The sequence below is a fragment of the Bufo bufo genome, chromosome 2 (genome assembly GCF_905171765.1).
Source record: "Bufo bufo chromosome 2, aBufBuf1.1, whole genome shotgun sequence".
In the NCBI taxonomy this organism is placed as follows: domain Eukaryota; kingdom Metazoa; phylum Chordata; class Amphibia; order Anura; family Bufonidae; genus Bufo; species Bufo bufo.
Window position 1 is genome coordinate 121,571,872 of NC_053390.1, and position 12,085 is coordinate 121,583,956.

At 45.5% G+C, this 12,085-nt stretch overlaps 1 protein-coding gene across 2 annotated transcripts in view; it reads left to right on the forward strand.

Moving 5' to 3' along the window:
* RASGRF2 (Ras protein specific guanine nucleotide releasing factor 2) overlaps positions 1–12,085 on the forward strand; it is a 394,559-nt gene that overhangs the window by 212,047 nt on the left and 170,427 nt on the right. For both annotated transcript variants that reach the window (XM_040421496.1, XM_040421497.1), the window contains exon 6: positions 10,613–10,692. In XM_040421496.1, coding sequence (XP_040277430.1) covers positions 10,613–10,692 — 80 coding nt within the window. The remainder of the gene's footprint in view (positions 1–10,612; positions 10,693–12,085) is intronic.

The following is a 12,085-nucleotide window of genomic DNA, read 5'->3' on the forward strand; positions in this document are numbered from 1 at the left end:
AGCTTTAGGCTAGGGCTACACGACGACAATAAGTCGCACGACACACAGGGCACAACTACACTGCTACATGCACTGATCTTGGATGGATTTTTTGCGACTGTCGTGTTGCAGTGCGACACCATAGCCTATCATTATAAAAATTGTTACGCGACATTGGTACGACAAAATGTCGCGTGACAAATTGTCATGTAGCCCTAGCCTTAAAGGGGAGGTCACTGTTCACTGTTAAGGGGGCAGGTTCCACTATTAAAGGGACGGCTGCTGTGGAGGTCACTGTTAACAGGGCGGGCACTGTGGAGATCACTGTTAAAGGGGCGTTCACTGTGGATGTTACTGTTAAGGGGGCAGGCCGCTGTGGAGGTCACTGTTAAGGGGGCAGGGGCCACGGGCCACTATTAAAGGGGCAGCTGCTGTGGAGGTCACTGTTAAGTCAGCAGGGTACTGTGAGGTCGCTGTTAATGGAGCGGGGTACTGTGGAGGTCACTGTTAAAGGGATGGGTGCTTTGGAGGTCTTTGTTAAGGGGGCAGGGAGCAGTGGAGGTCATAGATAAGGGGACGGTCCCCTATGGAGGTCAGTGTTAAGGGGCGGGGTGCTGAATAGGTCACTATTAAGGGGGCGGGCTTCTGAGAAGGTTAATGTCAAGGGAGTGGGGTGCTATGACACTCCCTGTTAAAGGGGTGGGCTGCTGTAAAGGTCAAAGTTAAGGGGATGGGCTGCTGTGGAGGTCCCATTTTAAGGAGGCACTGTGGGGGGTCACTGTTAACGGGTGGGGGCTGTGGAGTTCACTGTTAAGGGGGCGGGGTGTTGTAGAGGTCACTGTTATGGGGGATACTGTCGATATCCTTTAACGACACATTAAATGAAATATACTGGTGCAAAGCCGGGTCTTTCTGCTAGTATTTTATAATAATGATGATGGTTTCAGTTTTAAAAACTTATCAGGAAATAATTGCCCACTTCAGACAGATCTACTGGGAATAGGTTTGCAGGACTTTTCCCTTGTGTCCATTGGTTTAAAGGGAATCTTCAGTCCGAAGGACATTTTTAAATGTTTGGCTGTTTTTCATTTTGGTAGTACTATACCATTGAAAAATAGAAATATTGTCATGTAGCAGTCAGCACAGACAGCTAGAACTCCTATATACTCTAGATACGGAACACATTGTCAGTTGATTGTGGTTGTGAGGTGAACATGTTATCTCTTAGTATAATAGTAGTTATAGAATTGGGATAACAGCTCTATTGATCTCCTGATAGGGCTAGATAAAGATGTCCCCAGAAGAGCATTGCACTTATCAGTGTAATCTGTGATCTATTTAAGTCACTCATCTCCCTTCCACTCTGGTCGGAATGAATGATCGTTGAATGAATGAAATACATGGAGTGACTTCAAAGAATGATATTCAGGAAACCATCTACCTGTTTTTATAAAGAACATAAATGATGCAGACTTTTCACATATAGATTGATAATATGCAAATGAGAAATTTTTGATGTGCCCCTTTAAGTATTTATTCAAGAAAATCTTCTGTGGCTATAATTCATTAAAAGACAAGGGAAAGCTTCTAAGAATGTTAGCTGCTGAGTCAACAACTTTAGAATTAGGATGAATATAATCTTCCTCTCTCAATTTATATGAATCAATATCAGTCAGGATGTTGTTTTAGAGATTTTAGAGTAAGTAGCAAAGTATATCAATCTTCAGTATGGTATCAGAACTCTGGAAGCCTTCCTCAGCAACTCATCCCATCACTCGTCTCAGGAATGGCAAAAACCCATAAAGGGAGAATTTGAAATGATGGGCTTCTAGAAAGTCCTAGTTTTCAAGATTATGGCCTCATGCACACGACCGTGGTGTGTTTTGCGGTCCGCAATTTGCGGAACGGCATGGACAGCCTTTATTATAACTGCCTATTCTTGTCCGCAAAGCGCGGACAAGAATAGGACATGTTATATTTTTTTTGCGGGGCCACAGAACGGAGCAACGGTTGCGAACAGCACACGGAGTGCTGTCCGCATCTTTTGCGGCCCCATTGAAGTGAAAGGGTCCGCATCCGAGTCGCAAAAAACGGCGGCTCGGATGCGGACCAAAACAACGGCCGTGTACATGAGGCCTAAGGCTGAAGATTGACTAAATCCATTATCCCAGTAGAGCCAGCTATACCTAAATAGTAATAATATAAGATCGATGAAACATTTGTATTCATTGTAGACGAGATCCAGGAATAGTTTAAGATGTTTAACAAACCTAAGGTAAATTATGCATTTTAGTTCTGTGGTCTTAGGCAATCATTTTGTTTGCTTTTCTTTGGGCTGCGTTCACATCTCCGGCACAGATCCGGCAGGCTGTTTTGGCAGAGAGCAGATTCTGTAGTTTACCACCCATTGACTGTAATGAGGTCTAGCGGTGAACTGACAGCTTTCTAGCATTAATACCGGGTTTAGGACGGACAAAGTTTTGGTCCGGCCAGCAGCTGGCCTTTTTGATCAGCTTGCTGAAGATGTGAGCGTGGTCTAACATTGCTATGCTTCAGTACCTTATCTTATTTATCTACATTTCCACGATTAACAGGGTTTTCGTGAAGTACAATATTGATCACCTTTGCTCAGGATAGGTCATCAATAACTGATCCGTGGGAGTCCAACACCCTATACTGATCAGCGAGGCCACTGTGCAACAGTGGGCATTATGGCTTCCTCAAGGCACTGTACGGTATGGCACAGTACATTGTATAGCTGTGCTTGGTATTGCAGCCCAGGCCCAATCACTTGAATAGGACTGAGCTATACATTGAAAATTGCCACGTCATTAAGGACTCCTGATTTTTCCCCACCCACCTGCTGCTAAATCTGTCAATCAGTGGCAGGGGGCTGGAGAAAGCCAGAAGCTCATGAATAAGGGCTCATTCAGACGGCCGTATGCTGTCCGCAAAAATACTGAATGCTATCCGTTTTTTAGCGGATACGCAAAAAAACGGATCTGCAAAAAAATGGATAGCATTCAGTATTTTTGCGGACAGCATACGGCCGTCTGAATGAGCCCTAAAGCTGGTGAGAAATTTCCTTTAAGGGTCCATTCACACAACCGTAGTGAATTGCGGATCCGCAATACACCCGGCCGGCACCCCCATAGAACTGCCTATTCTTGTCCGCAATTGCGGACTGGAAGATCGGGGGCACGCTCCGAAAATGCGGATGCGGACAGCACACTGTGTGCTGTCCGCATCCATTCTTGCCCCATAGAGAGTGAATGGGTCCGCACCCATTCCGCAATTTATGGAACGGATGCGGACCCATTCTACAGACATGTGAATGGACCCTAAAACTGCATAAAAATTTTGGTATTTTCTGCATTCTCATCAAAATGAATGGAGGGCGGTGGGGATGAGTGAACTTCTGTTTTCAAGTTCGGCGTATAAGATTCCAGTTCGGGTTTTCTAAGAATTCTGTTATGGATTCCGCTACCACAGACCATAATTTAGGGTCCGTGGTAGCGGAAATCATAATGGATTTCTTAGATAACCCGAACCTTGTACGCCGAACTTGGAAACAGAAGTTCGCTCATCACTACTGCTTGCCCTTCCCAGTGAGTCCTGATAGCATATATACAGTGTTTTTTTGAATACTATACAGTATCTTACAAAAGTGAGTACACCCCTCACATTTTTGTAAATATTTTATTATATCTTTTCTTGGGCCAACACTGAAAATCTAACAGTTTGATACAATGTAAAGTAGTCAGTGTACAGCTTGTATAACAGTGTAAATTTGGTGTGCCCTCAAAATAACTCAACACACAGCCATTAAAGGGGTTTTCTCATCTCGGACAATGGGGGCATATCGCTAGGATATGCCCCCATTGTCTTATAGGTGCGGGTCCCGCCTAGTGAGTATACCCCTAAGTGAAAATGGACAAATTGTCAATATTTTATGTGGCCACCATTATTTTCCAGCACTGCCTTTACTCTCTTGGGCATAGAGTTCAGTAGAGCTTCACAGGTTGTCACTGTCCTCTTCCACTCCTCCATGACAACATCACAAAGCTGGTGGATGTCAGAGACCTTGTGCTCCTCCACCTTCCGTTTGAGGATGCCCCACAGATGCTCAATAGGGTTTAGGTCTGGAGACATGCTTGGCCAGTCCAGCACCTTTACCCTCCGTTTCTTTAGCAAGGCAGTGGTTGTCTTGGAGGTGTGTTTGGGTCGTTTTCATGTTGGAATACAGCCCTGAGGCCCAATTTCCGAAGGGAGGGCATCGTGCTCTGCTTCAGTATATCACAGTACATGTTGGCATTCATGGTTACCTCAATGAACTGTAGCTCACCACAGCCGGCAGCACTCATGCAGCCCCAAACCATGACACTCCCACCACCATGCTTGCAGGGGCGGGCTGGGCCGGGGGGCAGGGAGGCAATTGCCCCCCAGGCCGCCCGAAATAAACGGCCACTGGGCCGACCGTCTTAAAAAAAAAAAAAATTTTTTTTTTTTTTTTTATTCTTCAGGGCCGCACCGCCGATCATGACCACAGGCGGCGCGGCCCTGGATGTCATTTCGGCCGTGCTGTGTGCTGTGGGGCAGGGGAGGGAGAGGCGTGTCCCTCCCCTGTTCTTCTGATAGGCCGCAGGCACTAATGCCTGCAGCCTATCAGAGGCCGGCTCAGGCAGAGCAATGACGTCATTGTCATTGCGACGCCTGAGCCAGCACACAGCAGGGACACAGGCCAGAAGAGGCTGCATCGCTGCTGATGGAGGTAAGTATTAGTGTTGTTTTTTTTTTCTTCTTTGCAGGGGGCTGGCACTATTGGGGGGGATCTGGCACTATAAGGGGGGCTGGCACTATGGGGGGGATCTGGCACTATGGGGGGGGATCTGGCACTTTGGGGGAGCTGGCACTATAGGGGGGGCTGGAACTATGGGGGAGCTGGCACTATGGGGGGGGGCTGGCACTATGGGGGGCTGGCACTATGGGGAGCTGGCACTATGGGGGGCTGACACTATGGGGGGCTGTCACTATAAGGGGGCTGGCACTATGGGGGAGGAGCTGGCACTATGGGGGGGCTGGCACTATAGGGGGGCTGGCACTATGGGGGGGGGGGATCTGGCACTATGGGGGGGATTTGGCACTATGGGGGGATTTGGCACTAAGGTGGGGAATCTGGCACTTTGGGGGAGCTAGCACTATGGGGGGGGCACTATAGGGCTGGAACTATGGGGCAGCTGGCACTATGGGGCGGCTGGCACTATGGGGGGCTGGAACTATGGGGGGGGCTGACACTATGGGGGGGCTGACACTATGGGGGACTGGCACTATAAGGGGGCTGGCACTATGGGGGGGGCTGGCACTATGGGGTAGGAGCTGGCACTATGGGGGGGCTTGCACTATAGGGGAGCTGGCACTATGGGGGGGCTGGCACCACGGGGGGGGCTGGCACTATGGGGGAGCTGGCACTATAAGGGGGCTGGCACTATGGGTGAAGTGGCACTATGGGGGGGCTGACACTATAAAGGGGCTGGCACTATAAGGGGGCTGGCACTATGGGGGGGGGCTGGCACTATGGGGTAGGAGCTGGCACTATGGGGGGGCTGGCACTACGGGGGGGGCTGGCACTATAGGGGAGCTGGCACTATAAGAGGGCTGGCACTATGGGTGAAGTGGCACTATGGGGGGGCTGACACTATAAAGGGGCTGGCACTATAAGGGGGCTGGCACTATGGGGGGGGTGGCACTATGGGGTAGGGGCTGGCACTACGGGGGGGGGGGCTGGCACTATGGGGGAGCTGGCACTATAAGGGGGCTGGCACTATGGGGGGGCTGCCACTATGGGGGGCCTGGCACTATGGGGGGCTTGTACTATGGGGGGGGGAGCTGGCACTATGGGGGCATTTCTTGCTGGCACATTATGGGGGGGCACCATGGGGGAGAGGAGCACTATGGGGGTATCTGGGGGCTCTAAAGGGGCTTTTTTTTAATTATTGGCACATTCTGGGGGGCACTATAGGGGAGAGCAGCACTATGGGGCATCTGGGGTTACTATAGGGGCATTATTTGGGGGCACTATGGGGAAGTGGGGGCTCTAAAGGGGCCTTTTGTATTGGAACATTATGGGGGGCACTATGGCATTTGGTAGCACTAAGGGGGCATTTTTTACTGGCACATTATGGCAGGCACTATAGGGGAGAGCGGCACTATGGGGCATTATTTGGGGGCACTATGGGGGAGTGGAGCACTATTGGGGCATATGGTGGCACTAAGAAGGGAAATTTTTTTACTGGCACATTGTGGGGGAGAGGAGCACTATAGGGGCATCTGCTGGGGGTACTAAGGGGCATTTTTTTACTGGCATATTATGGGGGACACTATGGGGAAGGGGGAGAGGAGCAGTATGAGTGCATTTACTGGGGCACTATATAGGGGTATTTTATACTGGCATACATTATGGGGACATTAGCTCAACTGCGGGCACTAAGCGGGGGTATTTCATGTACTGTCATATTATAGGGAAAATTAGTACTACTAGGGGGTATTATGGGGAGCTTTACTACTACTGGGGGGCTATGAGGAACATGATTACTAGGGCACTATTGGGGCATTATTACTACTAAGTGTGCTCTGGCAGATAATTATTTCTATTGGTGGGATTTTGGGGGGCACTGTTACTTTGGGGGCACCCTAGCACAGTATCAGCTTAGCACAATTATTTTTGGGGGACATTATCTTTATACTATTAGTGTCTGGGCGCAGTTATTTTTTAGAGCACTGTGTGCCAATAATTGTTTAAGGGGGCACTATCTGTGTGGTAGTAGTATTCCCAGGGGTACTGTTTCTGCAGTATAGTATTGGGGGTGGCAGGAAACTAATGTCTGTTTCTCAATCTCTGCAGAGACGGGAGATGGCAGAAAAATCATCATGGCGGTCTGGTCTGAATGGAGAAGATGAGGAAAAAGAACGTCTACAACAAAGGTGACATTGGATGTAAGAGGTATGTGGTGCTATGTAGGAGAGGAGATGCTCCGGCTCCTCCCCCTGCCATTTGCAGAAGGAGGATTCAGAGCTGGGTGAGGATGACGAAAGGGGGCAGCAGGCCACGGGCGGGTGGCAGATGGTGGGGGGGAACCACAAGCCTTAAGCAGGATCTGGGGAGGGAGGAGAGCGGAGGAGCTTCCTGGCTGTAGCTTGTTGTATAAGCAGGCAGTGCAGCCAGGACAGGTCCTCCCCTCTTCGTATGATGTGTAGACAGGCCTCAACTATAGAATGTCAGCTGTACAGTGTGTGTTGGGAGTGGCCTATTAAATGTAGGAGGGGCTTTTAATAATGGGCGGGGCTAAAAATGGGCCACTTGACTGGATTTGCCCCCCAGGACTAAGGCTGCCAGCCCTCCCCTGCATGCTTGACTCTAGGCTAGACACACTTGTTTCAGATCTTCAGATCTTGTTTCAGTGTCAGATCTTCAGTGTTGTCTCATGAAAAGATAGATTAAAATATTTACAAAAATGTGAGGGGTGTACTCACTTTTGTGAGATACTGTATATCCCCAGGTTCAACGTGTCTGTCTGTCTTATACTGCCCTCGAGGAGCAGCAGGCTATGACCAAATATAAGATGTTTTTTATGTCCTCTTGTGTCTAGTATAGAAGAACTGGAAATAAAAGGACATTAATAAAGGTTGCGTTTATATTCCTTGAAAGATAACATCTGGCTTCGTTCACAGTGTTTCATTCTAGAATATGTCAGCGTGTTCCATATCATTGATTTTCTCATCAGACATTCTGACTCTTCTACCCAATGTCATTTTGCTATTCAGGATATGTTGTAGAATTTCTTTCTGGCGTTGATGAGGCATTTGCAGTAACCTTATGACCAGCATTGATTATCTCCCTGATGTGTATCGGCCAATGCTGCTAAAGTGGTAAACACCTCACCATCAAAGGGCAAGTGTCTGGAAGCCTTCTTTAATCCCAAGTGCAGCTGCTAACAGTCCTGTATCTAATATACAGCTTTGCAGTTAGGCTACTTTCACATTAGCGTTTTTGCTGGATCCGGCAGGGTTCAGCAAAAACGCTTCCGTTACTGATAATACAACCATCTACATCCGTTATGAACGGATCCGATTGTATTATCTTTAACATAGCCAAGACGGATCCGTCATGGACTCCATGGAATTCAATGGGGGACAGGTCCGTTTTATATTGTGTCCCCATTGACATGCATTGTGGGTCATGACGGATCCATCTTGCTCCGCATCCCATGACGGAAAGAAAAACGCTGCTTGCTGCGGTTTGCTCTCCGGTATGGGAACGCAACCGAACGGAATGCATTTTGGAACATTCCGTTCTGTTCAGCTACGTTTTGCCCCAATTGACAATGAATGGGGATAAAACTGAAGTGTTTTTTTCTGGTATTGAGACCCCATGACGGATCTCAATACCGGAAAATAGAAAGTAGCCTCACATGCCTGCTTGTTTAAAAGGGTAGTGAAAGGGCAGTCATTTTTCTGTTCATAGTGATAGCTATGGAAGTTGGTAGATTAAGCACATTGATGTTTTGTGATTTAGTTTTATTTACAGAAAAAAATTATGGGTATCCACAGTTTTGGAATAGTTACAGTTTATGCAATAGCTCAATTTTTATTAATTTTATTATTATCACTTGCCGTATTCCTTAACATTGTCAGTTTTATTCATGATTTTTAGATTTAGTCGCTATCCAAGCCATTTAGTGCTGAAGCGAGCAATGTTTTTCAGATTTTGAAGACCATCATAAGAAATCTTACATTTGAACTGCTGGTGTACTGTTATCCTTCTGAGTGTTAGAATGTGTTTTTACTTAAAGGTTTTTTTCCGGGACTTTTAACCCGCGAACCTGTCAAGAATCACTTTCTAATGTACTCACCATTTGAAAGCAGAGTGGACCTGCTGCTTTCAGAACCGGTCACATGGCTTGCCTCTTTGGAAAATATTGACTTCTGGCCATGTCACATTCATGTTCTTAGTCCTGAAGTTTCCGGTCCTTGGAATGGACAGGCACACCATTTGCACGACCAGCATAGAGACAGTGCAGTAGATGGGGCTGTAATCCTGTGGACAGAATTCGACATCATCTATTGACACTTGCACATGTCATGCGGACACATTTTGCAGACGTGTGAATGGAGCCTTATAGGAGCGGATCCGTCTGTGCAGACACCAGACGGATCCGCTCTGAACGCAAGTGTGAAAGTAGCCTTACATGAAAAAATAAAATAAAATGCAAAAAGTCTTTCAAAATATGTTTAACTAAAAAACTACTTTTAAACAGACAATGCATTTCTAAAAGGGAACCTGTTATGTGGATATTTGATTATAATCTAACTAATTATATACAATCATTAACTACTAAAAAGTACCTTAGATGTATTCACTTACTAGTGTGACAGATGGTTACCTCATAATATACACACAAAGATGCCACATGCCGCATGCTAATGAGCTGATTTGAGTCCAGCGTGATGTCAGTGAGTCCAGCGTATTTTTAATTCAGAGCTTTAGCCACTCCCCTGCCCACCTGCTGCTGGTTCATATGGAAACAAACTGTCATTCAGCAGCAGGTGGGCGGGGAAAGTCAGGAGCTCATAAATATCCATGACTCATCATTATCAGCTGGAGCTTTTCAATACAAGATGTTGGCAGATTGACTGGGTCAATTAAAGAAAGTGACCCAGCATTTTGCTAAGAGAATCAGTCACTTATCTATGTTGCCCTTAGTTAGAACACCATAAAACTGGTGACAGGTTCCCTTTAAGGTATTTTCCTATTAGACTATGTTCCCTTTAAGGTATTTTCCTATTAGACTCTACTGTGTACGAATATGGTGGGTAGTGTGTAACTAATATATTTTATTTATCTCAGCTCCACAAGAAAGGCTTCTTTCACATTGGCGTTAGTTATGTCCGGCAGGCTGTTCTTGGCGTGCTACGTTTTTTGTCTGGTCGCCTCTCAGCATGTTTGCCGTACTAAGGTTGCATCTCCAGTCCGTCCCCATTATAGTTAATGGGGCTGGGCGGACTTCCGGCAGCACACGTGTGCAAACGTTTGTACGGACAGACTCATCGCCGTTGTCAAAGAAGCCTAAGTCCTGAAGTGTAAGTGTCATAACATTGGTGCATACATGATGGGCTGTATTCAGACAGCAGGTGGACTCCAATATTTTGGCTAAATCTGGGTATTTAAGAAAAAAAGAAATAATGTTGTGTGAATAAATCTAGAATATTCTTTGTATCTGGTGCACTTCAGTTTAGTGGCATCTTTGTCCTTTTTATGCAGGAATCATTGTCAATCTCACAACCATATAATAAAACCCACCAGCTGTGCCTTATTCATTGCGTGGGGGCTGATTAATCCTGACCTTTCTCACTGATGACCTGTAATTTCAGTTCTTCAGTTTTCATTAATGAATAATTTACGTGTTTTAGCGTTCATTATTTCTTAGCGAGCATTGCACTGCTATTTATCCATTTAATAATAAGGAACAGGAAATGAATGTAAATACGGGACTGCTGTTTACCCATAGCATTTGATCCTAATGGCTGAGATTTATTCAAAATCATGTTATATATATTCTTTTTTTGTTTCCTGCAGTGAAACCATCATGTTTCTCCATGAAATCTTTCACCAAGGTCTGAAAGCAAGAATTACTAATTGGCCTACTTTAATTTTAGGTACGTGAGTCTGTTTTGTATCCAAGTTAATAATATATGAATGAGGACTGCCAAGTTGAATGACTACTATCTACGTAGATTGCTGAAACGTGTGTATGGTTTCTTAAGATTCTTGCTTCATTTTAAAGTATCTGCTAAGATTGCCTTGCTTGTGTCACTAATTGGATATCACTGATTCTTCTCTTTATGACCAATTCATTGCTGCAGATGAAGTGTCTGAGGAAATTAATTCTTTAAGTAGCAGATTAATGCTTTCTGAACTGATGCAACTTAATTTCACCAAGACACTAGAGCTTATAACTAGAGCTTTCCTGTACCAGTTTTCTAATTTTCCTTGCTTCATATTTAAAACTTTAAATACTTCAAGTTTTTAAGATAATACAATGTAGAATTTTTAATAATGCTACTATGTACTAACCAGTACTGTACATAACACTGGACTGGACTGCTGTGCTCAGCTATCTATTACTGTACATAACACTGGACTGTACTGCTGTGCTCAGCTATCTATTACTGTACATAACACTGGACTGTACTGCTGTGCTCAGCTATCTATTACTGTACATAACACTGGACTGTACTGCTGTGCTCAGCTATCTATTACTGTTCATAACACTGGACTGTACTGCTGTGCTCAGCTATCTATTACTGTACATAACACTGGACTGTACTGCTGTGCTCAGCTATTACTGTACATAACACTGGACTGTACTACTGTGCTCAGTTATTGTTGTACATAACACTGGACTGTACTGCTGTGCTCAGCTACATATTACTGTAAACACTGGACTGTACTGCTGTGTTCAGATGTCTATTGCAGTATATTACACTGGACTGTACTGCTGTGCTCAGCTACCTAATACTGTACATAACACTGGATTGTACTGCTGTGCTCAGCTATCTATAACTGTATATAACACTAGACTGTACAGCTGTGCTCAGGTATTACTGTACATAACACTGGACTGTACTACTGTGCTCAGCTATTACTGTGCATAACACTGGACTGTACTGCTGTGCTCAGCTACCTAATACTGTACATAACACTGGACAATACTGCTCAGCTATCTATTACAGTACATAAAACTGGACTGTACTGCTGTGCTCAGCTACCTAATACTGTACATAACACTGGACAATACTGCTCAGCTATCTATTACAGTACATAAAACTGGACTGTACTGCTGTGCTCAGCTATCTATTACTGTACATAACACTGGACTGCTGTGCTCAGCTATTACTACATATAACATACGTATCTGTGCATGGTATATTTTGGTTGTCTTCTAAATCATTGATTCCTTTCAGTTATATAGTTATCGTGCGGCACGTGCAAGACGGCAGCAGTTTGTTCACGTTGAGTTCATTTCCATTAACAAATATTACAAGTACA